Here is a 26,986-nt window from a genome sequence, read left to right as displayed (position 1 = left end):
AGACCCGACCCGGTTGAAAAACGGATCGGGTCGGGTCGGGTCCATACCTACCCCGATGGGTCATTCGGGTCGGGTCGGGTCCGGATCTGGTCGGGTCCGGATCGGGTTCGGGTCGGGTCCGGATCGGGTCCGGGTCCAAATTATGCGAAAGTTCAGTGCACGAGCCGTTTTCAAATATGAATCGACCATTAGATGCAGTTCTTAGTGGAGTTCGATCTGACGCGATCAAAAACAGAGGCCCGTGGGATCAAAAACATTTTTTTTGTTTTAAGAATCAAAAAAAAAAATCTAAACCAAATCTACAGGACGGTTCTGCAGGTCAGCAGCTGTCAGTCATGATGTATTTTTTTAATATTTTGATGAAAATGGCAATAGTACAATTGTCAAATCAAGAAAAAGTAAAAAAAAAAAAGACCGGCCGTGGCGCTTGCTTCCAACTAATGCTTAAAAAAAAGAAAAATGTCTCCTCTAATCGTTGTCATTACGTATCAAAAGTTATTGCTTATAGGAGCAGAAGATCAGCATTGGAGCTTCGTCCATCCTGCCATGGCCACTTATCCCCCTCGCTCTGTGCCCCCATTCCGTTCAAGGTTATAGAAGAACAGGAGGACCACCCTTCTCCACGGCGTATTGAAGATTACGATGACTTCATCTCAACTCTCCCTCTGGAGAAAGGATGGTTCCTTCCAGAAAATACCAAGGCTTCTGGTACCCGGAGGGCTTTCTCCTGGGCGCCATGGCCATCCAGCAGCGCTTGAAGGCACAGCCGCTGCGCCGCACGGGAGAGAAAAAGGGAGGAAGGGGTCCAACAGGTGAAGGCGTGAAGCGGATGATTTATATATCATCCGTTGCGGGCTGCGGGCAAAGCACAGAGCACAGTAGTCAGTAGCACTGCGGGCCTGCGGCCCAATGGGCTGCATGTCTTTAAAAAATGATCCAAAAAATTGGGTCGGGTCGGGTCGGGGTGTGGGTCGAAATTGGGCAGACCCGACCCGACCCGAAAAATAGAACGGGTCCAAATTTAGGACCCGACCGGCCCCGCGGGTCCTAAAATGCGGGTCGGGTCGGGTCTTAAGCGGTTGGGTCGGGTCGGGTCACGGGTCGACCCAACCCATTTGCAGCCCTACCCAAGCTTCTTACTTCCAATTCCTTTGATGGTTGCTTGTCCGAATCCAATCTGTAAACTCTGAACCTCGCTATCTCAAAGTGCGCATCATGCCGTTTCGGTAATGTCGTACTGTCAACAAAAGCTCCCCGGACATTGAGTCCACCAAGTTATACATTTTCGTAAAACGAAAGGGGATTAGTCTAGTTTCTGATGCAGCGCAGCTAAGATCACATATCACAAGTTTTCCAGAATACTCTACGGCTTAGAACTTCCCCTGTAGAATTTGATCTCGCTGACTGCACAGGAGGAGGAAGGCATGTTGAGGAAGGAAGGCCCGAGACACACCGCCGCCTGCTCGATAAAATGCCGAATCGGCAAAATTATGGAGGATAGCGAGTACCGCCGTGTCAAAGGATCTGAGGACCGGAAGACCTTCTTGATGCTTCCGAATCATGGGCCGGCCCGCCTTCTTCGCGAATTATGTACTCCCTGCCGGATCTCGAGGGGTGGAAAGCGACGACGTGGGAGAGAGTGACGGAAGGGAGACGGATTTTGGCGCGGGTGACAGGGTTTGAAAGGGAGCCGGCGGGGCACCACTCGGTGAGCCACTTGCCGTGGGCTCCGGGGAGATGGAGAGTGCGGACGGATCGATCGGACATGGAGAAAGAAGGAGAGGGTGGGGTTATTGATCTCCACGGGTGCAACCGAGCCAAACTGCTTGCGAGCTGCTCGGATTCGCACTCGACTGAGATCGAAGTTCCAGCCGACTATACATATTTTCCGAGCTAAGTTTGAATAGCAAAATGCTTAACCAGAACCTAGCCGACTATATATATATTTTTAATAATATTATATTTTTATAATATATTATTAATTTAATATTATAAAATATAATAGTAATTTTATTTAACTATATTTTTTTAATTATAACTAATGCCTAATTCGAGTTCAAAACTTTGGCGGCTTGAATAGTCTTCGAGTTGAATCATGCCAATTTCGAGTATTGTATTTTTTTAATCGAATCTAGTTTGAGCTTGAATGTTAGGATTTGAACGATCTTAAATTCTAGTTAAAGTTCAAATATTTCGAATCGGATTAAGCTTAAGTCTCTAGCTACTCAACTCAGCTCAACTCGATTGCACTCTATGAGAGTGGGTAGAGGAAGCAACTAAGGGCAAGCCAAAACAATTCTAACAAACCAAAAAATAAAACTAATTTATTTAATAAAAAATTAAGGAAAATACAACATTGGTTATTATACATCATTTTGTATGAGAATTATAATAAAAGTCATTATTTCAATAATTTTTAACACTAAAAATAGAAAAACAAATAAAATGAATAACAGTAATAAGCAACAATAATTTCGATGAGGGCTTGTATCACACAACTTGGGCCGCACGGCTCCTACCCCTACTTATAATTCCCATCCATGAGACCCTCTAAAATTTTCCCATCCATGTTATCTTTGATCGTTATAATCATTATAATAATCAATAACAACTTTTATTACAATTTATTACAATTTTGATCACTATAATTATTTTAATAATCAATATCAATTTTGATGAGAAATTATCACCATTCCTCCCACTATTTATACCATTTCCCATCAATAAGAAGTATCACAGAGGTGGGAACTTGAGTAGCCAAACAGCCTAATCAAACGCAAGCAATTTTTTTCTCTGAAGAACAAAAGAAAACCAAAAAGGCTAGAGCAATTCCTCACCTCCAGCCCACGACTCGAAGCTGCCGTCACCTTTATTGCCGCCCAGATCAAGTCGATATAGATATTGAAGCGATTAGAGATCAAGTCATATATTTCTCCAACAAAGAAACCTCTTCAACAGAAAGCATGTTGTAATCATTCGACATGTTAATAACTTCACCAATCACCCTAATCAAAGACTTGAAATTGTTGACACAACATAGTGACTTGTTAAGCACCCAAACAACTTATCGAAAACATGGTTTAAAATCATGGACAAACAATGTGGTGATGACAAGCCACTAGACGAGACCCTGTACCAAACAACTCTTCCAACAAATAATCCTAATATCGAAAACCTTGGTAACCCTTCAATCACAACATGCATCAGTATATATTCTTATAGATACTGAAACACATTACGTCCATTGTCATTATTTACACATTACAGATGCTTATTAAAAATGTAATCAAGAAATTGCTTCATTTACAAATGTTTGGCAGAAATGGAATCCCCAACTTCGCAAAGTGAAGTGCTTCCGCTTCACAGTTGGACCCCTCTTACTTTGCTTTACATTGCCACATGTATGTCTGTATGTATGTATATATAAACACAAGTTAATATCTCAGGGTAGAATAAAAGAATAGCTGCTACACACCTGAGAAAGATCTAAGCATTCCATAAGCCTCTCTAACCACTGACCTGTTGAACACAACCCAGAATTAGGAACCAATCTAAATCAGAACATTCACATTATAGAAAGGCACTATAATTTGAGACAATTGATGTTCAATCACCAAAATACACATTAATAATCCACATGAACTGGTAATAATTATATTAAAGATTATCATAAAGATGGCAATATTAGTTTTGTGATTTTCGTGTAACCCAGAAAAAAAGATGAGGGCAGAAATCTATTTCTTAAACCGAACTAAATTAAGAGCAAGGTTCCTTTGGTGCAGAGAGAACCATTTAATTACTGTTAACACGTGTGTTTCCAACATTTAGAGCAGAAACAAAGCTTATATTGGCTTTGAGTTCATACTTTTCAGGGTTTGACAAAACCAAAATTATTGACTCTCTCAAGTCAGAGGCTGAAGGGAAATAACCCCTCTAGTTATTTTAAGGAAAACTAATTGGTGCCACATCATATATAATAGACCACATTATGCATAATAGATATGCTGAAACAAGTCGAGTACACCAGAACCAACCATCAATGTTCCAAAAAAAAAAAAAAAGTCTGTTATAAAACATTAAACACAGAGAACAAAATACTAAGCAAAAAAGGGGCCACAACAAAGAAAATAAGAGACAACTCGACCAAGTTAAGAAGTGTTTCTGTGAGGTTCATCAGGGTGCCAAGTACAACTAAACAGATAGATGTATGGACCACAAATCACAGAAGAAGCAAGCAACGGATCACATTAATTAAGGAAACTCGGGAAGAATGCAACTAAAATCTGAATCTCAAAGTTTGGAAGATCAAGAAAAAAATAGCATAAGAAGGAACCTCCTGCTGGTGACAGTCAAAAGTTGTAAAAACTTACCAATGGTGCAAGAGCACAAAAAAGCCTTGATTTTTTTTCCAAAACCAAAAAGAAAAAAGACATCACGGTTTGGCCAGCAAACACTAGACACCAAGAGAGTAACTATGAGAGATGACTGCACCTGGGTATCTCCTCAACCACACTAAGGGAAATAAAGTAAGTCACAGAGCATTGCTAATACAACTCATGGAGGTTAAGATGGATCCAAAGTAAGGCTATAAAATCTCTACAATGACTCACCTACCCCTGAACTAGGGAATCAACATTACACTAGTTAGGAAGGACTTGCCAGCGAAGAACCACCTAAGAATTCGCAAGAAAAGCAGTTAATCTAAAGACTGGAAAAAGAATCATAGCCGTCGCATCACATGCAAGTTAAATATAGCCCATGAACTTTTGACTTGATAGTACATAGATGGAGTAAAAACAAAAAACATTTTAAAAAATCAGTTCGAATGTGAACTGCAATTTGAACATCAAATGGATACAGTCATGCTCTTTGTTTTCCATAAATTAGTGTACCAACCTGCTACAGGCAAAGCTACAAATGATTTTAAATCAGAAAAATGTTAAGACAAAGACACAATGTTTACCTTAGTCAATGTCATTATCATTAATCCTCGAAGTGGGTTTCGGTCTTCCAGGTTCTCTTGTTATCTACAGACTCGGAACTGGGCCTCCATCTTCAGGCCCTCACTATAATTTACAAAGTCAAGTTGACTTTTCATGTTGAGCTATCCATATGGTTATTTACAAAGCCCTCCTTAAATTCTTCCGAGGTTTGATTCCGACCATTCTTGTCAATGGCATTGGGAAGCTCAGTCACTGCAGAATTTTCAGACATACAGTCCAGCAAACAACAGCTGCTTCTGCATGAGAGCATTCCTCCTTCTGCGGTCCAGAGTTTTTGGCACAGCAGTGGGCTATTTCTGTTCATATCAAAAAGAATTTACCCTAAATAAAGGACAGAAAAGGGGAAAAAAATGCTCAAGAAGCAGGATAGAAGTTGTGTAACTAGTAATATACATATACTGGTGCCGATCAACATTAACAAAGACAAGGAAAGAATATTAAGGGTTTCAAGATGTAAACACTAAACATTCCACAGAAAAATAGAACAAAGAACAACACAACCTTTATGATCGAAAGCAATTTTGCAAAAACCAGCAAAAAGGAACTCGATACTATACACAAACACATATATAGAAAAAGAAAAGCAAACAATTGGAGCATTGGTAATGAGAGCCTCATAACTGAAAATTAGTAACTTCAGATGTGTAACCTGATGGTCTCATCAAATGCCCCCAAAAAGATAATTTAGTATCATTTCCGTTAACACTATGAATGGATAAAAGGAGAACCATTCAGGTTAGACAATAAATCATTGAGAGTGAAAATTGAAACATTGCATAAGGGTGGAACTACAGTGTTCCATAAAAGTGTGCTCAGAAGCAACGTTGGGGTTCTCATAAATTAGAATATGGATTTCTATATTAGTTTATAATTAATTAATACATTAACCTACTATATGTAACATAAGAAGCAAAGGACAATATAAATATAAAAATTAGCAATGAAGTGGCTAGTTCCTATCACAATTCAGTCCATCTCATACTGGGAAACTATGGACAGAAAAAGAGGGGAAAAAAAGGGCGGAAGCACCACTAAGTACCTCTCTTATTTCATCAAATAAAGATGCTTAGTAAACCTGAGCACTCCCATAATGTTACCTAACATCACTGTCATCACTCCCTACATCAGCGGTGTTAGTAGGTCCAGGATCCCTGAAGTATCTACCAGCAAAACAAAACACATGTACTCAAATGAAGTTGCTTAGTAAACCTGAGTATTTTCATAATGTTTCCCAATATCATCATCTCTCCCTACCTCATTGGCGTTGGTAGTCCAAGATTCCCGAAAGTATCTACCAGCAAAACTAAAACATACGTACTCAAATGAAATTGGGCTTTTGGGTTCGTTCATGCTTAACTACAAATAACATATAGGGACTTCTCCTTCAAGAAGCAAAATAGAAATGATATGACTTCCACTTCCTCAATAATATCCTGGTGGTTGCAAATGTTATCCATCTCCATCCACAAAACCCACCCACCACTCCGGACATCATATTCCACAACTCCCCAAGATAACAAAGTTTCTATAATCATATTGTTACTGGAGAAGTCCTAATGTTTTGATACATGTAGCAGAAAGATGGCAAACCAAAACCTGTCACTTGAAAAGAATAAGGAGCCTTTGGTCTACTCTTCATCTACCGGTAAAGTCCAAAATTTCACATAAGAAGAAAACAAAGGCCATGACCGAGACTGTCCACAAGAGTTCTTTTGCCCACAATAACGACACCACTACTTTCAAACACTGAACCACTAACCTTCAAGCGCTCAACACTCCACAAGCATTCTTTTTCTTTTTGAAGTATTATAGGGGTCAAACTAAGGTTTCGCTGTCTTGGTACTGGATCCCATATCGGTACCATGCTGGTACAGTATCAATATGCCCAGTATAGGGGTCAGTTCGAAGTACCGAGACTCGTTTTGCCTATACAGAGTCTCAATTTAGTACTAGCAATGTACAGGATGCCCCACTACAGGGCAGTACGCACCAGTGCGGCTATCATGATTGGCAAACGCATTATCAATCAATGGTTAAGTGTTTCTTAAAAGAAAAATCATATTTAAGGCATATAATGAAATAATGATAGCACTACATTAACTAGTCTAACATGTAACAAGGTAATTTAAAAAAAAATATGCATGTATCAAATCAACATCAAGGTATTTCTTAGTTTCAATCTCCATAGAGATAAGCAGCATGAATATTTATATATGTCTTGGATTATAGGTTGGCTAATTTCCCTATTTAATAGAGAAGAAATTGCTCATACTCACATGCCATGAGAAAACTAGCAAAACGGAAGGAACTTAAAGAATAGCTAAAAATGAGGTATTTGATTGACAATTGAAAACACATGCAAAAAAAGCTCAATATTCACATGAACATAAATATGAGTTTCATAAGAATACTAAATATTGCTACTTGTTAAAGGTTATTGCATGACTGCATTTTAACTAATATGTGTTCCTCAAGTTAACTGTAAATAAGTCAGGTCTCATACATGGAAGCATACTCTACACAGAATGCAAGCTAGTTTGAGATTTTCCTAATGTGTCAAGAGTTAGTATTCAACAAAGCACAAGCTCTTACAAATCTACTTGAAAAATATCATAAGCCAAATTACTCCCCTGCAGTGAGGGGATGAAAGTGTTGTGAGGCACTTATATCAGCATTATGTTTAAATTTTGGCTTTGACTTATATTTTGTGCCTCACGGAATGTACTAACATTAAGTCATGCATTCTTTTAATTTCCCTCCAAACTCCTTCCCAAGTCTCAGCAAACTTGGAGAGTTTGCTTTCTTAATTGTGGAAGCTTCACCCACAAACTAATGGTAGGTTCCTGATGTGACAACCTATTTCTGGTACTGCAGCAAACCTCTCTTCAACAGTCCTCTTCGGCTAGAAAATGCACCAATTTATAGAGTTCAAAAAGGACACAAAATTTCAGCAAGTATAAATTACAAGAACATAAACATATAACAAAATTTGGTTTTTCCAGTTGCATATAAACATCCTACTATGCAGTTGACACATATCCGAGCTCAGTCCTTCAAACAGAATGTGTTATAGCCATTTTTTCAATGTTTAAATTCAAATAAGGGTCTTTCAACAAACAGTTTTTTTCCAGCTCCTATGGTGCAAAAAACATAAATAATTGTAAATGGGACAGAAAACAACACAGATAAAATATAAGAGGGCATCAAACATAATTCATGACAAGTAAGAACAAGGATACTCTATAGGGCCAGAGTGTACCTTGATTGCCGGCATCTGCATGTTTGGATATAGTCAAAAACTGGTATAAGATCGTTTGACCTAGATTCAATTGTGGCGGGTTGGGATCCTTTCTATCTCAATTTCCCCAGACAACATATTACTATTGTCTGCTTTAATATTTTGATCCATCATCACTTGAAAGCATATCTGGAAAATAAAACTGAACTAATGAAACAAAGGAAAAGGAGATTCTTATCTAAAGATCAAAATCCATCAAAAGAACAAAGCATGCTGCAATAAAAAAGATATGCAAGTACCTCAGACTTCGCCCATAATGGAACATGGTCTGCATGCATCTGCAACTCAGCCTCAGATATATACAAGTGATGATTTTCTACCGCACTGAGTTTTACTTCATATCTGTAGCACTTTCAGCAGGATAGATACTAGTTACCTTCTTTGTGCCTTTCTGGAGAAGTTTAGTGCTTTCTCCATTTCCATGATCACCATATATATCAACATTGTCACTTCGATCTCTCCTGCCCCGCTTGTGACAAACATCCCACTTCTGAAGTGCCTCAACAACTAACTTTGCATCAGTTTCTGGTGATGATCCATGAGAAACAGTGCTTAACCCTGACAGATCAATGCCAGAATCCCCTCCACTGGACTGACGCAGCATATACTGTATAATAGAGCCAGAAGGAGAGAAAACAAGCAAGTTAATATTTTGTCCTTAATGAGCTGTTATCAGAATAAAGACCAGAACCCTTGCAGTTATGGAAAGCTGAAGCAATAGCCCCAGAAAGGGACTGACTCTGCCTGTGGCAGCTGCAGCAGCACCAGTGACAGCACCTTTCCATCCATTGCTCCCGTTCCTTATTCTGCTTGCAACTGATAATGTGACAGGGGGGCGAGATGCAAAAGGCCTCTGCTGATTATGCTTTATTGAAGATGAGCTATGCGGCCAATGAACTGCTACTTAGTTGCTAAATCAGTTCCACAACTGATACTTGTAAAATTACTCTCACTGAACTGAAGGTTTGTAGTCCCTTCCAAAGGAGATATTGCAAATAAATGACTAGTTCCTCTTGAGGAACTGATCATTATCCATTGGCTGTCATCACTGAAACTTATGTCCTGTATAACCTGACGTACGCAACAAATAGAAATTCTAATTAGAAGTCAGCAGGCATATTTCAAGGAGAATACAAAACAAATGGTATGCATATCTACCGCATTTGTGATGCCACGTTGCAACCTGTAAAGATGAATATATGACCCATTTGCATCAGATTCAGATGAACTTCCACACAGAGAAGGCATTATGCGGAAAATATTGATGTTGTGACCATGAATAGAAGCTGTCACTAATAATGTCCCACTAGGATCAAAGCATAATGCAGAAATAGGACTTCTATGTGCTTTAAACTGAACCACAACTGATTTAGAAACAATATCTCGAACAATGACCTGCAGATGTTAGGAAAATCCAGCCATCACAATGCAGAACAATAACTATATAGACTTAAGCTGTGAGAAATTAATACAAAATCATATCTGTTAGATAGGGAATCTTCTGTTCAAGGAAATAAGGTATATATCAAGTACTACATAATTTACAATTCTTTTGCTGAACTTGGGGGAAGCAAGAAATAGAACAGAATGTCGAGAATCAAAGAGAAAACAGAAGATTCAGAAACTTCAGCCTAAAATTGCATACCGTTCCAGCATATCCTGTGTCTGACAAATGCCCATTAATGGTACCATTAATTTTTGGGCCAGAGCTCCGTGTCTAACTGAACCATTGCTATCAGGCAGAAGTTCCAAGCAGTACTTGGACAGCTTCTTATATCCCATATCTCCAAGTGTCACTATGCCAGCAGCAAGTTGCTTACTTGATTCTTTTGCATAGTGTGCACCAGACTTCCATTTGAAGGAGATGTTGACACACCTGTAATAGGACTGAGGTGTTGCGGGCTGACACGGCCAGTATTTGAAACTGCGACTGGACTTCCACTATAGGCCAACCACCTAGGACCCACAGCAAGAGGTCCATAGCCTATACCTCCACAGCCAGGAATTCCAGAAACTATAGGGCAAGTAAGAATAGTATATTCTCTCTCCAGGGTTGCAGCATCAAAACAATGTATCTGAAGCACAATTTCCTTTCTTAATGCTATATTTTTGCAAATGTTACTTTGTCAAAAAAGAAAAATCATTCAAACTGTAATGTGTACCTGGGAGGCTTGTGAAACGGCAACAACTCGAGGACTGCATCTTACTGAGTAGATAGCAGTCCTGAACTTCAAGACATGCACATAATTATGCATCCTTAATGAATAAAAGTGGACAAATGTTGGTAATGGATTGTCATTTCCCAGCTCCTGGCAACCACCAGCACTCCCATTGCAAGAAGAAGCAAATCCATCAGCATTGTTTCCATTTCCAGAAAATGGTCCATTTCCAGCAACAACCAGTAAGGGACGGACATCTGCAAATTTATCTTCAGATCCCTTTGTTGAAATTGGCTTCTTTTGCATTTGCAAAACTGAAACAGGACCATCATGTCTGGATGCTAGCTGTCTTACATCATCTGCCTGCTCAACATCCCAAACCTGAAAACCAGACTTATAAGCCAGCAACAGAACCTGCTGCAGGACGTCACCCTCACATTCTAATTGGTCAAATCCAGCCCAGTGCACCTTTTCACCAATGTCAAAAATTGTTAATGAAAATGTAGATGAAATAGTGTTGTACCTTTCAAATGTAAGGGACTAATTCAAAATACACATAAACAAAATTTGAAGAAAATGTTTCTGATAGTTTAGTAAACTTAAATTACAAAGCTAGGAAAGTACACATAAATAAGATTTTTCCTGCATAAAAAAAACAGAAAATCATCACAAAATGATGTCTTTAAAAGCTAAGAGAATAAACTTCATTGATTGTTTAAAAAATACCAAAAATTATTAGGGTCTAGCATTGAACATTAATTCTACAAGTGAGATATTTGTCATTTCTTCCCTCAAACTGCTCAGCGCCAAGATTTAGTTACGACAAATATTAAAATGGAACTACTATTGCCAGGTTCATTCATCTCTCCAGCCATTAGCTAATTCAACGGAGTTTTCAGTAATATTAGTGCATAGTTTACAAAAGCTTGCCATACCGATCGGTACACACCGTTGTACTATACTGGTACCAAATCAGTATGCAGTATGAGAGGTGCACCGAGGCGTACCGACACTCGGTACGCCTACCCAGTTCCCATACCAGACGAACCAATACTCTAATAGGAAAGTAACCAATAGATATATATGGTACCTAGATTTTTGTATCGATAGTAACCAATATCCGCAATCTCTGTACTGTGCATCATATCGGTATCTTATCGGTTCCGTGTATCGTACCGATACCTTATCGATTTCGTGTACCATACCCAGGGCCGGCCCGAGACCTAGGCGACCGAGGCGGTCGCCTAAGGCCTCGGGCCAATGGAAGGCCTCCGGGAGCAGAAGCTGGCTACGAGTCTTCCCCCTTGATGGAAGGGAGGTGGAGGGTTTCCTGGCCTGCAGAGGGGCAATTGGGGAAGTTGGGGACAGTAGTTTTGTTTTGGGTGGAGAGAGAGAGAGAGAGGAGGGATTTGGTTGGCTTGATACATGCCTGAAGCCACTCTTATCTTTCATCCCTTCTCTTTTTTGGTTTTGGTCTTGGTTTTCCTTCCCTCACAAGTCATTTCTCCTGATCCAGCTGGGCCATCAGGAAGAAAGATAGGGGGATTGGAGATGGACTTCTTGGAGGGTGGAGATTCTTTTAATTTTCTCCTCTCGGTTTCTTCTCCCCTCTTGGGTGGTAGAGAGAGAAAAAGAGGGAGGGGGTTGAATGGCTGCTGTGCCGTGATGTTGCAGTTGCAGCTTCGGTGCTCACTTGAAGGGGGAGATGGTCTTTAGCAAAAGAAAAGGAGGGTAGAGAAAGAGAAGGAGGGAGGGGGGTTGAATGGCTGCTGTGCCGTGATGTTGCAGTGGCTGCTTGGGTACTCACTTGAAGGGGAGATGGTGGGATGAGACTTTTATTAATTAGATGGAGTGAATTTCCCATAATGACCCTACTTTCTCTTATAGAGAGGTCCCTTTCTGGACAAATTCTTTGACCATGAAGCGCCATGGGATGACCTTTTCCTATTCTGCTCTTGAATCACATGGTAAACAATATTGCCAAGAACAGTTTCATGGGCCCTTTTTTTTTAAGTATTTTTTTTTAATATTTTCATTCAAGAATTATATTAAACTGAAGAGGCTTTTTGTCTACCTTTATTAGATTCATGTATCTTTGTTGAAATAGTGTACCTGACAGCAATCTATTTCTATAACATTTTTTTAAGTATTTTATATTTATTAAAAAAAATATTATTTAAAAAAAAGAGGCCCCATTTACTTAATTCGCCTTAGGCCCCCAGATGTATTGGGCCGCCCCTGACCATACCGGTACCTTAACGGTTCCATGTACCGTATTGGTACCTTATCGTTCGGTATAGTACGGTCTATATGATATGCATCCCGTACTGAAACAACTTTTTAACTATTTTTTTCATTTTTTTTATCTTGGTACGTCTCAGTTTGGGTTGGTACACACCTCGGTATGCCTCTAAACAGAGTGGTACACTTCGATACAGGACAGTATAAGATCTGTATTGATTCAAACTTAAGTTTCATACCGATTTCCATCTGGTATGGTGCGGTATGCCTCATACTAGGTGGTATAGGGTGGTACAGTAGACTATACTGGTAACTGATGTTTTCAACACCCGATGCACATACTATAGTATACTCATGTTTGTGCAAGCAAAGATCAGATGCTTTGGTAGCTCATAGTTACATATAATGTTTCAAATACACAAAGCAAAACCTTATTACATTTTATTAAGTATACATGGGTAACTATGTCAATGAGATGGACTAATTTATAAATTCTAAGATCATGAGGGACTGATATAATAAAAAGAATGCTTATAAAATCCATGAAACAGAAATCAAGCTTAAGTAAAACACAAGCAGTGTTGCATGGACATGGATTCAAGAATTGGACTTGGACAAGTGTCCAAGTGTCTGACTTGGCAAGAGGGAAAAAGGAAGATACCGGAATATATAGAAAAAACTAAATTTAATTGCATTTTATATTTATTTTTCAATATCATATAAAAAATATTAGAATATATATTATTTGTTAAGTTCTTTCACTATATGTGTTTTTCAAACCTTCTACTTTGTTAAGAGATACAAGAAAAAAGGATATTTTGCAAATTTAGCGCTCTCTCTCTCTCTCTCTCTCTCTCTCTCTCTCTCTCTCTCTATATATATATATATATATCTATATCCTAGACCAATCCTTGAAAAAGAAAAATCACTTTCAACATTATTATGATGGATTGAACTGATTATTGGAAGAATCAAATTATCCATCTATATGTAAAATCTGGAAAAAGAAGCTTAGTATCCAAGCTCTAACGCATATCCAACTTGGAAATGTATCTGACATGTATTCTTGGTAATTATTTTAAAAAATTTTATTGTACAGTTAACAAGAATTTTTTTCAGATTGCTACATTGCAATTTAGTCTTGTAAAGTTTCTTAATATTTATCTTTGAGTCACTTGTTAATACTAAAGTAAATCTTAAGTTTACATGCTACAAATAACTCTAGGACAAAACATAAGGAAGTTTCAAGAAGAAAATAAAAAATGAACATAAGAAAATTGGAGAAATTTCACTTCATGCTTTTGCCAGGTGGCTCACAACAAAATCATGAATATGAGCTTTTGTTACAAATGATTGCTTTCGAGTATACCCACACTATTAAATCAACAGGACAACAAAGTAAAAGATTACGACTTTAATAACATAATGTCCACATATTTTCTCAATGAGTTTCAAACAATCCGCACAATTAATTTTGGAGGTTTCATCACTAAAAGCCCTGTTCACGTTTTGCAATCGAACATTTTGCAGTTCATGATCCTGGAAAGTTAAATAGTTTATTCACTGTGTTCTTATATAAATTGTATATGTATTTCTGTACGTGCTTCTCTAGTTTCTGGAAATCAACTAATCTTTACAAAAATCAAGTGTCATGACAATTGCACCCAATGACAAGCACAAGAATTGACAAACAGCATAAAACAAGGATAACCAAAAAAAAAGAAGAATAAATTCTAAGTTGCGAAACAGACACAACAAAACCTGTGATATCCTTAAAATTCTCACAAGATATGATGTCTGGCCAAATGTTTATTATTTTCCATGAAAAAGTTATAGATATTTATCCACTCACCAAAATTTAATCCAACTACTACGAATAAAAATCTGACTCATGCATGCAGTCATCCATTGCTCGTATTATACCAACTCAGCCCATTAACAAGGCAGTCTTAATCATTCTAGTAATAATTTCTCCGTCAAGATTTACGTATAAAACAAAGTATGCCATCAAGGTGATTCCCTTCTGCAAACTCATTTAATATGCAATAAAGCCACACGTAGAGAAAAAGGAAATTCTTTAAATTTCAGATAAATAGAGTCAATCAAAAAGGGAAACCTTAAATTTTTAAAGAGACGGAACCGCCTCGAGTACCTGATCAAGTCCGGCATCATCACGGTCCGCAATGGAGGATGCAACAGACGCCCCTGCCGATCGGACGGTCGATGCGACCGTCGAGGCTCCGGAGGAGACAACCCTTATGTAGTTTGACAGCGAGCGGAGAGAGAAGAAGCCGCTGTTGCCCCGTCCGTTCCTCGGCACAGCACCTCCCTGAGGCCTCTGTACATCGTTCCTCATCCCCCACCCCCGAACCCCTCCGGGAAGCCGAGAGAAAGAAGCCGAGAACTAAACAGAATCCTAGCTTCAACAATCCGGTGACCTCCGATCATAACCCAGGCTGTTGCTTTCGACCTTATCAAAGAAGAAACAGCCCAAATCCTTCCTCTAGGTGATCAAGTTCTCCATCAGAAGCTCACCCTTCAAAATCTCTTCCCAAACCCCTAGAAACAACGCACGATCAAAACAAAACAAAATCTTTCAATCGAAAACGGATTCCAACACCAAAAAGAATCCAAAAGATAAAAATCGAAGCTTTCTGGATGGATTTCTCAAAAAACAAATCGAATCGAAAAGCCAAACAAAGGAAGAACAAAGATCAATTATCGCGCTTCCGGTAGCATAAAAAGAAGCGATTGGAAAGGCGAGGTTATTTAATTCGATGAGAGGAGAAGAGAGGAGAGAGAAAGGAAGAAGGGATCGCTTGTGATCAGATAATGAAACAACGACTCGCCGTTTGCGTCTTTCTCACTTTGTTTTCCGTTATTTTCCTCACCTCCCTATTCCCTAATCTTCGCGGTTTCATCTCCCCTGCTGGATTAGAGTGAAAAAGAGTAAAAAAAAGCAAAATAAAATATAAAATAAAAAGTAAAAAGAGGATTAAATGGGTTTGGTATCTCCCTTTTCCCCACGTTAAGGGGGTTTTTTTACGGACGCTAGTAAAACAACGGTGAGTGGGTTCGAGGGGAGAGAGACGGAGTTAAGGCTGCAAATGGGTCGGGTCGACCCGGGACCCGACCCGACCCGACCCGCTTTAGACCCGACCCGACCCGAATTTTAGGACCCGCGGGGCCGGGTCGGGTCCTAAATTTAGACCCGATCTATTTTTCGGGTCGGGTCGGATCCACCCAATCTTGATCCGGGACCGGACCCGACCCGACCCGAAAAATAGATCGGGTCTAAATTTGCAAAGCCAATCTTGGTTCTAGCATTGCACAGTTCATCATTGTCCTCTCCTAAAAGTTTTTGCTCAAGACAGTCTTCACGAAAATATAAAGATCCTTTGCTTCCTTCTGGAGCTGATTTTCCCTGGCATTCATACAACAAAGAAAAGCTGCTTTGGCTCTCTACTCGATCAACTTGATTGTGCATTTTACTCTCCAGAAACACTCTCCTCTGCTGAGTATTTAGACAAGTTTTTCAGATGCAACAGAAATAGGCATGGAATTTTCTCCTCGAAGCTGTCAATGGAATTTGCACTATCCACATAATTCGGACATGGACAGCGTAAACCCATATGCAAATAATCAGAGCCAGCAGCAAAAGGAATTATGCCAAAGAATGAAAAGGAAACATATGATAGGAACTAGAAAAGATGTCCATGAAGATGTATAAGAGGCACAAGGTATTAACATATAACGTTGCACACTCAAAATGAGGTTAAAACTTGCAGAAAACAATTGTTTAACTTTGCTTGCTCTGGGGTTAAAACTTGTTTATCTCATGGACCCGACCGGATCCAAACCCGGACCCGATCGGATCCGGATCCGACCCGACCCGAATGACCCGACGGGGTTGGCATCGACCCGACCCGACCCGACCCGAATTTCAACCGGGTCGGGTCTGGGTCCAAAATTAGGACCCGAACAAAAAACCGGGTCGGGTCGGGGTCACTCAGGACCCGACCCGACCCCGACCCATTTGCAGCCCTAGACGGAGTTGAAAGGCATGTGCTTACGTTATCCGCTTGAAGCTTTTTGGTAAAACGAGCCGTCAAGGGGAGCTTAACGTTGGAAGAAACGCACGGTTGACTCCGTTTCTTTAGTTTAATTAGATATGGAGCGGCGTGGGCGAAACCGTGTTATGGACGATTCTTTATTACTTCCCATGCGGATGAGTAAGATAGTCGTCAAAGTTTTCTTGGTGGTTACGTTAAAAATAATCCGAGGTTGGATGATGGTTTGATGGACGTTCGCATAGTAATTTTATTGGAGCTAGGAACGAACTATTGACTCAAGAGAAACGGATCCGAGGCGCAGCCGTGTTGCTTCTCGGCATTAGACGAACGCTTAGGGGATCGCGCCACCGCCGGTACACGAAACTAAGAAACTTTGGTTATCGAGGTCCGGTTAATATAAATAAGGGATTAAGAATAGGATAATGGGTTGCTATCGATAAGCGAATCTTTTCCGGTATATCCTATGGTATCCAACCTGTGGAGTCTCGAATGATCTGGTCCGTACGTTTAACAGTTAACGATGATGAAAGCGTGATGCAGGTACCGAGAGAGGATTTGTTGCGGTGTTTCGCAGGGCTGGATAAAGGTTAGTAGGTGAGAGGATCTGTCCATAACGAGGGATGGACAAAGTCTAGCTTGGAAGTTTCTACGCGGACTTTTTATCTTTATACGCGGTGCGCGGTGAGCACGGATATATGGACGGGTGGAGATGCATACGTGGACGGGTCTTGAAACCAACTTTTGCGGGTCACAAATGGACTGCGTGATATCATCCTCTATCCCGTTTCCTCGTCTCTTTGAGCAATCTACTCTTCCTTGGAGCTGGATATGCAGGGAAGTGCTCGAAGACAAACATGTATGGTTGCTGATAATGTTAAATTTTTCATCCATGACAACTCAGGATCAAAGTTGCCTTTATGAGAAGTTAAGTGCCGGGCTATCTATGGCTTTATACTTGAATCATTTCTTATAACACGAAAAACAGCAAATTGGATGGTAGCGAAATTGAAGGTCAATGGAATAAATTCACATGTTTTGAAATGGAATGGCCTTGGTCCGGCATTCATATTGCAAACTAAGTTATCCTTTAAATTGTACTAGACTTATGGCATGCACGGATGATTTATGTTCTTGCATACCTCAAGGCGCAATATCCAATCAGTGCTACATTCAACAATCAAATCATCCAGTAGTTGAATCTAACATAATCCATTCTTATTAAGAATATAGACGACTCCACCTGCATGCAGTAGTAATACTTTAATATATGATCTAGAAGGATCGCGAGACTCAATGGACCACTTTGGCCACTATAAGTAAGGCTGGACAAGTTCAGGAGCGAGATCCGCTACATCGAGAAGCCGAGTCGTAGGCCAAACTTCAAAAGGTCATAATTTAGTCATATTATGTCCGATTAAGATGATCTATTTTTTTTTGAAATTGGATATTTTTTCGATATCTACAACTTCGAGCCAACCTCCTAGTTAGGCCAAAATTCTATCATTTAGGCCCCAAAATAGGTCAGTCAAATCGAGAGTTTTTTTTTCGGGTGAGACTTTGACCAAGCATAGCTCTCTATTTAATAAGAATTCGGCGGATCAATAGAAGATAGAGTTGATATAAAAATCGAGATCTACCTCCTCGAGATTTTTCATTTTCTTTACTAGAGATGTTTATTTAAGAAAAAAGAGTTCTATTACGATTAGAAAATGGAATCTGGCCTAAATTGTGTTAGGGTGGACCTCACATTATAAATAGAGGGTATGTACCTTATTTTTTTAATCATCAGTAAAAGAAAAGGAGACTTAAAGCCCTACTTTCAATATTCGTCCATCTCTTTTTAGGTTTTTTTTGAGAGATTCGAGTTAAGTGGGTTGAAAAAAATCTTCCTTCTTCCGGATCGGATCAAGTTGGTATTAGAGTTCCAATCTTCTATATTTATGAAAGTCTTTGTTCATGGTCCAGACACGTGAACAATACAAGCAATCAGGACAAGGGCTATCTGTGCTTCAAGTACATCAAAAGACAAAGACGAGTATGGTTGCTAATTGATCTAATGTCCTCTTCAACATCTGACCCGTTGTTGCCCTCAATTAGGAGCTACGCTCTTGGTAGATTGTCTGCCTTTCTACATTCAATCTTCATACATCCCATCCCTCCACAATCATAGTAACAAAGATTTGATCCACTAGTTTAACGCTTGTTGATCGCCCAGAGCAGGTGGATCATCCTATCACCACAAGGTTGAGATTTATTCCAACATCAGCTATGCATGCCTCTTGTAGTCCATTACCTTGAAAGTTTTAATTGGATCTTAGTGTAGGGGCATGCCATTGCTTTGCTACTTATTTGTGGTGATAGCACAATAGTACGCGCTCTTGAACAATCCACAAGGAGTGCAAGCTGTGGGTATCCTAGATCATCCATTACCTGCTGCTCCTTGATCTGCATCAACTGGTTCCGACTGATGACTTGATACAACTCCTTGGTGTAAGCATCTACAGATTTGCTGCCTTGCTGAAAATTATGGGGGCATTGGTACAAACACTAGATGTACTTGAAGGGCATAAATTATGCACTCAACTTTTTGTGTCCTTATCTGACATTGGGTTTGCCCTTCGGCTTGCAATTCCTTAACCACTCCCACTAAGCAAAAGCTTAGCCCATTAAATTTAAGGCGACCATCTTCACTTTTTTCTCTTTCAACACATCAGTTTATTCAAAGATGCACTTTGCATTGTTCAATCAATCAAGAAATTCCTCGGACTATAGTCCTCCTGCATATTCAGACAGATCCATCTTGATGGCAGTATCCCATCATCGATCTGATTGGTTTTCCAGATCAGGCTGATTAACTTAATCACCCTACTCTCACGATGCACTTGATATGGAGCCCCATCACGAGACAACTTGTTGAAGTTGGACAATTTTGCGACACAATCATCTTCATTATGATTAACTTTCCCCCGTTGACCTGCAGTAAATGCATGGTCAAGCTTTTAGACCAGCAGTAAACCAGCAAGTCTTCTTGATTCTTCCATCTTGATATTTTAGATGTCACATTATCATCACAAATACTATAGACTTGCTGATTTTCTCCACTATTTTCTGTTCATAGGCTTTAAGACACAAACAGTTTGAAATTTGACTGCATTGATGCTGAATGTTGTTCGTATTTTACAGAAACAGGATCCTATGATGATGTTATATATGCTTTGCAGGAGAAAAGGGGCTTAGGATGAATTTGTATATCCTTTAAGGAAAGAAGGGGATTAGGAGTTAGAATGGATGCTAAATTCATGAATTTTATTACATTCATTACATCATTTCTCTGGTTCTGCTTGTTTGGAACATGCCATGCATGCTAAATGCAATGATTTGTTACTGAATTAACTTTGATATGGTAATTAGTTTACACATGAATCTATTGATCCCGATATATCAGTTCTATTTACTTAAAAAAAATGCTTGACTTCTTTGTTTATGAGATAAGCAGAGAGCAATGAGCTCATATGTATAATAAACCTCCACAAAAAAACATCTACATTTCATGCATGGGAGTGCAAAGGTTAGTAGAATTTGGAATTTGTCTTTGAACTCAATGATCTGTCTCTTATCTAAATTTCCTAAGTTGATTTTATCAATAATTAACATTCTTCCCAAACATGCTGTGCTGCTAACACTAAACCTCTTGTTGACTTTCATGCGTAATGCTCATAAGTCATAACACATTTCCTATAAGATGTGAAAAGTATGCTTTCAACCACGACAACAATAAGTAATACTGAAAAAGAATAACGATGATGCTGATGACAACAAGGACATTAACAAAACAATGTCAACAATAGTTATGAATAACAAATGATGATAGTTTTAATGATCGTAAATGCATTGGTATGCCTATTACTTTAATACTGCCTTTGGATCATGATAATTTATAGGAATCCATGTCAAATTAGTACTTCCACCAAGTGTGGCATGGGACAAAAACTATTAGAATGTGACTGACTTGCCTCTCTGGCCAATTCTGATGCTTGCTGGTAATGTGAATGGTCTGATTTTACTCTGAAGAACCCAGATAAACTACTCCCCTCCCAAGCTTGTGTACAAGTTCATAGCACCTTTGTATCTCCTTCCTCACCTTTAACAAAGAAAAATAACCATCATATCATTTATGATAAATTTTTCTCCCTTCATAGAAGTTCATGCACAATCAGTCTTACTCAACCTTGTCTTCACTTGATATGGTGAACGTAAATATAAAAGTAACTCATCTCAAGAGAAAAACCATCTACTGAAATAAACTAGATAACAATACAAATAAATCAACAATAAACGAATGCACTGGAAATACATGCACATTTTATGCTTTTACGAACTACTTCTGCATGAGAAAGCAACTTTTGCTTGCAACTATCTACTTCTGTCCTAATATAAAGGCACTCTTATAAAGGATTTAATGTTGGACAAGAACCAAATGCAAACTTGGTTCCGTGCAGCTGACCACAAGCCAGCAGGATGAAGCTTATTGTTTTGTTGTCTGCTCCCATTCAAGTAAAGGAAAAAGAAAAGAGGCAGCATGAGCAGATATGTAAAAAACTTTGCAAGCACAAAGCAGGGAAAAAATGGTGGTTAATTAGTACCTAAAGGAAACTCCATCTATGAATGAGATTCCATTGTGAAGATAGTAAAAGTTCAGTCATATGTTTTCCAACCATCCATGTACCGATAAACATTTTGATAAAGCTTACATCCACTTACCTATCTGTCACATGAAATCGACAGTTGCGGTAAGCAGTTCCTTTCCTTACGCGAGGATGGTAGGTGGTGCTTTGGAGATGAGAGGAAGGCTTTCGGTTGTAGAGATAGAGACTGTCGAGTTTGGTTTTTTGGCAGGTTGCTTAGGCTTAGATAAATTTCCTCTTCTTTCTTAGATTCGGAATTCTTTCGCTTTTTTTGGCCATTTCATACCTAAAAGCATCCTTTTCTTAAAAGTCCATATATCCGCTTACATCTCAGAGATACTGCTGGTATCAGTTAAATAATTTCTATCAAAAAATTGAATAATTTATTTTCTGATGGTCCATCCACTTACCTATCTGTCACATATTTTGGCCATTTCATACCTAAGAGCATCGTTTTCTTAAAAGTCCATCTGCTTACATCTCAGAGATACTGCTGGTATCAGTTAAATAATTTCTATCAAAACTTTAATTAGTTATTTTCTAATGGTCAAGCACTAGAAATAACTTAATAATTGGTGACTGGCCCATCTATATTTTATATTGCAGCTCATTGTGAACAGCAAAAAACCAGCTTAAGATACGGAGCGGATAGCTTTCTTCTATGATGAAATCAGAGGTGACTTGACATGGCTAAGTGCGAGAACTAGAAAGAAAAAGACTGAAATTTATATAATCAGAAATGTAGGCCTTAAGTGAAAACATCTCATCCCTCTCTTCCTCTCTCTCTCTCTCTGTGTCCCATTCCTTCTCTCTTCTCTCTCTTATCTCTCTATTTCTCTCTCTAAAAGATCGAAACAAGTAAGAGAGATCCCAACCTTGATTCAACCTTTCTCTCTCTACTTGATTTGTAGATCCTAGACCGATTTACTTAGTCGTGACTTGGAGCCTGCTCAAGTCCATTTTGGATTGCTTAGGGCTTTTTAATTTGTACTTAGATTTTGAAATAGTGAATAACAAGTAATTTATACTTCTTAAACGGTTTTGATAGGTGCAACGGATTTGCCGAACTGAACCTAGTGATCCTTGGGCGAATAGAGGTAAATGACCCTGGCACAAATCTTATTAATTTCAAATTACTGATTAATTTTTAATACAACATTTTGAATTATATTTGACATGATTGATCGTGTATTTTTAAAAAATTTTAGGTTCAAGCATATGATTAGAAATATTCCATGTTCTTGGCCAAATAGCATTCTTATTGAATACTTCATTATAAATGATTTACGTATGAATTATGATTATAAAAATTGCATGTTACTATGAAAATGATATATATGGCATGATTATGCATTTTAACTTTTGCGATGCCATTTAACATTTTCAACTTATGTATAAAAGTATGATTTATGAAAAATATGAAATATTTTACAAGCTCTCAGATAGCTATAACTGCCTTTAGAAATAGAGACCAACTGACACCCAGGAGCTAGCATCCAATGAAAACAACTCTCTGCCAACGGGTTAATATTAGTAACAAATATGAACTATGATATTTTATCGATTACAAAGACAACCCTGTCATAAGTTATAATGACCATAGCGCGAGTATCTATGAGCACTATTTTGATTAAGAGTATAAATAAATAACAAACATTTGACAATTATAGATATTTTTAATTGCACCTTCAGCTTTACGAACTTGTATGATTTGTGCAAACATGATTGGTTTTCTATAATAGTTTGTTATGAAATATTTTATTTTACAATATAATTTTACTTTCCAAATGATGTATTGAAATATATAAAAATTTATACTTGATCCAGTAAGGTGGTGCATGGTTACTTATTGAGCCGCAAAGCTCATTTATCTCTTTATTTTTTTTCCAGATAATTAAGATTGCTAGGAGCATGGAAGATTAAATGAATGAAGGATGAAAGAATAAAGCTCAAAGCATAATTGCAAACTATCAATAAATGTAGTTATGACTATAAAGTTTGGGTTCTATAGTCTTGAATGTTGAAATGTTTGGTTTAGACGCTTTGTACCCGCTTCTCTTTATTTAGCAAATGGAATTGGACTAAATTTATTATTCTATAATTTTTTATGAAGAACTTTTTATTGTGGGCTTCGTGTTATTGTAGGCAACACCTTACGGTAGCACGGCCATGTCCTATTCTAGATTTGGGATGTGACACTGAGTGCAAATGAAGACGCACAAAGAAAAGGCAAAAATTCCTTGAGTGGGCATTTACATCAGTGGAATTCCTTCATTGCAGCTCATCTTTGTTACTTTCCACTTTTCTTATGCCTTCCTTGAACTATAGATGTGGGATGGGATTCTTCCAAGAAATTGCCTTATTTTAATGCTTGTATGCTTATTTGATCTCGCTAAAAGAGTTTTTCTTGCTTCAACAGATAACTGCCGAGGCATTGAGCCTAAGCCCCTAGCCTGCAGGTATCCCAAAACCCTGTCAAAGTTGGAAAAAACCTTTTTTCTCCTCTTTTTTTTTTCATCTTCATGAATTGTGTCATTTCATCTATGTTTATCTTCGGTTTAGCGTCATTTCATCTGACATGGAGTTGTAATCAGGCAATCTACTAGCCATTTATTTATCTAACAGTTGTTACATAATCAGATTAGCAGACATTTTCACTATTCATCCAACTAAAATAATATTTATTGACTTGAATTTCCATGTCAGTATAGAAATAATGTTTACCCTATGAATGATGATATAATTATCCACTCAGTATAGAAATAATGTTTACCCTATGTTGACTTAAACATCCATTGCTTTTCATTTACAAATCATATTAGCCACTCAAGGTTTAGTACTACTATCTTCATCATCATCAACATTATTATTAAGAAACGGATTGTAAGCCCCATCAAGGACCGAACAATAGAGATTATAAAGCTTTGAAAGAGTGGAATATCAATCTAATAGTTCTTTTTGGATTTGAGGATTGGGGGATAGGATGTAAACCTGCTTTACATTTTGGGAACACCTGGTCTACAACCTTGCTTCAACCGTTATTTCTGAGAAAATATCTTGATCTGACTAGACATAAGCAATGCCAAATTTAACACCAAAAAATATTACTAGCAAAGTTGCAGTATGCAGATATCCGATCAAATTCAGCACCAAGCACACTACCGCTTTTTTCTCAAAAAAGTAACCAATGCTATAGAAAGAATAACAATCATTATCTGCCTAATTTGTATGCAATTTTGATTACTTGAGAATTAGTACATTATTAAATTTTGATTTGTGCCCATCTTCACAAAACAAAATATTAAATTTCAATTGGCAGGTGGTTTGCATGGATATGAGGAAAATTTGTCATATAATGGCTCTTATTCTCATATCTAACGCGTTATTTGTATATAGTAGATTGACGCCAGTGCCTGATTCTAGTATTTGACCGTGGGAATCTTTGTCGCTAGCGACATATCTAAGAGATTTCTGCAGGAACAAGGGTAAAAAGCGAAAATGAGTCCAAGCAAATTCGAAGCAAGAGAAGCCAGCCAGCATGAAGTGCGGATGGAGTCGTCGTGGGAAGAACATGAAGTTGTGGAGATAGAAGAGTCGTGGGAAGAACAAATACTAGGTAACATAAACAGGTACCAGCAACGCAAACCCCCAGCTAAGCCAAGCATCTTCAGAATCCCCCAACACCTGCGATTAGGACATGAGCATGCCTACGAGCCAGAGCTGGTCTCCATTGGTCCTTACCATCATGGTAACCCCAGGCTTCAGGCTATGGAGGAAATCAAGTGGCAAATACTAGGCCATCTCTGGGAAACTTCGAAAGATGACGTCCGCCGGTCTCTGCAAATTATGCAAGACAAGGAGGCGGAAGCCCGAAGCTACTACTCTGAAGTAATCAACATGAAAAGCCGCAGATTTGCGGAGATGCTGCTGCTGGATGGCTACTTTATTATCCAACTATTCACCCCCTGTGAGAAGATGGCTGAGGAGCTCCGCGATCTGTTGGACAACAGTGTTTATCTTCAATCCTCTCTCCATCGAGATTTGCTCCTGCTCGAAAACCAGCTTCCATATTTCATCTTCAATGTTCTTCTTAGCGTCCTAGACATACAAGAGGTATCGAGCGTCGCTATTCAAAGAGTTTTTATTATAAAGTTGGACATGAAGTTGCCGGGATTAATGGTACCAAGCGAGGACTCCAAGATGGCTCATCTTCTCGACTTGCTCCACCAGAGCATTGCATCACCCAATCCACGGGTCGAATGGGTCATTGGGCTCATCATGGAGACCTCTGGTCCCCAGTCCCTGCAGCAATCAAGATCAAGATCAAGGTGTCCCCTCAGTCTACAGTTCCTGCAGAGATCAGGATCAAGACCACCGTCCCCTGTTGGTGTCCCCTCCGCGACAGAGCTTGTGGAGGCTGGAGTCAAGATCAAGGTGAGGAAAGAAGGTAACTTTCTAGACATTTCATTTGACAAAGAAAATGGGTTGCTAGAAATTCCAGCCATCCGCGTCCAGGATTCCACGAATCTCATCTTCCGAAACCTCATCGCCTTGGAACAATTCAACACGGATTTCGGCATGAAGATCACCTGCTACTCCATTTTCATGGATTCTATCATCGATACTGAAAAAGATGTGGCGTTGCTTCGCCAGGAGGGGATCATTTGCTGCCGTCATGTCAATGACAAGGACATTGCACTTCTCTTCAATGAGCTTTGCAAGGACATTATCTTTGTTGCCAGTCAGAATTACTTTGATCTATTGTGCATGGAAGTGAATGATTACTGCAACTCGAGGTGGAACAGATGGCGGGCAAGACTAATGCGTGATTATTTCAGCAATCCATGGGCAATCCTCTCGGTGATCGCAGCTGCTGTTCTCCTTGTCCTCACCATTCTTCAAACGGTTTTCTCCGTTTTAAGTTATACTCGGCAAATCCATAGCAGCGACAAGCCTCATCAATAAATAAGATTTTGAAGTGACGATCTAAGATCACCACAATCATCGATATCAAAATAAGTGAGTTCGAAAGTATATGGTTAGCCTTTTGATAGAATAAATTTTCCGAGCCAATAGAGTAGAGTGGGTGGCACCTCCATAGAGTAGGTCTAAGGTTCAAACTTAGCAGTAAGCTGTGAGTTGCCTAACTAAGAATGTCATGAATTGATCATTGGATGCCAATTTACTTTTAAATTTGGGTTGCTGTAATTAATTTGTTGCAGAAGTGTGATAATTCTTAACGAGTCAAAAATAATGGTTCAATGGTGATTCCTGTTCAAATTTCCGAACCATTTAAGATTTTATCGATTGGTTGACCAAAGTGCTTTCGTCATGGCAAACTATTGACCTGCAATTAGGGGTGGCAAAATATGATCCGACCCGCCAACCCGATCCATGTTCGACCCGCTATAAACAGGTTTTGGTTTGGCCTAAACAGGTTCGGATCGTAAACAGATTAATCCGTTTAAACTGTTTATTAATTGGGTCGGATACATATTTTAAATGTCTGACCCATTTAACCCGTTTA

The 26,986-nt window shown here is 38.9% G+C and overlaps 2 protein-coding genes across 2 annotated transcripts; one reads left to right on the top strand and one right to left on the bottom strand.

Moving 5' to 3' along the window:
- Positions 1–3,064: 3,064 nt before the first annotated feature.
- Positions 3,065–15,590, bottom strand: LOC103714838 (autophagy-related protein 18f-like). Its single transcript, XM_008802266.4, is given in 15 exon segments — positions 3,065–3,519; positions 4,964–5,299; positions 8,263–8,333; positions 8,335–8,430; positions 8,541–8,635; positions 8,638–8,947; positions 8,949–9,031; positions 9,034–9,204; positions 9,207–9,372; positions 9,460–9,696; positions 9,947–10,017; positions 10,020–10,145; positions 10,148–10,376; positions 10,464–10,928; positions 14,854–15,590. Coding segments are annotated over 14 exon segments (2,529 nt in total). The 5' UTR covers positions 15,058–15,590; the 3' UTR covers positions 3,065–3,519; positions 4,964–5,094.
- A 9,502-nt stretch (positions 15,591–25,092) lies between these two features.
- Positions 25,093–26,739, top strand: LOC103714863 (UPF0481 protein At3g47200-like). The gene has a single exon (XM_008802298.3). The coding sequence runs from the start codon at positions 25,228–25,230 to the stop codon at positions 26,422–26,424; it is 1,197 nt and encodes a 398-aa protein (XP_008800520.2). The 5' UTR covers positions 25,093–25,227; the 3' UTR covers positions 26,425–26,739.
- The last annotated feature ends 247 nt before the right edge of the window (positions 26,740–26,986 follow it).

The sequence above is a fragment of the Phoenix dactylifera genome, unplaced genomic scaffold (genome assembly GCF_009389715.1).
Source record: "Phoenix dactylifera cultivar Barhee BC4 unplaced genomic scaffold, palm_55x_up_171113_PBpolish2nd_filt_p 000643F, whole genome shotgun sequence".
In the NCBI taxonomy this organism is placed as follows: domain Eukaryota; kingdom Viridiplantae; phylum Streptophyta; class Magnoliopsida; order Arecales; family Arecaceae; genus Phoenix; species Phoenix dactylifera.
Note: the sequence above shows the minus strand (reverse complement) of the source record. Positions and strands in the feature narration are given on the sequence as shown.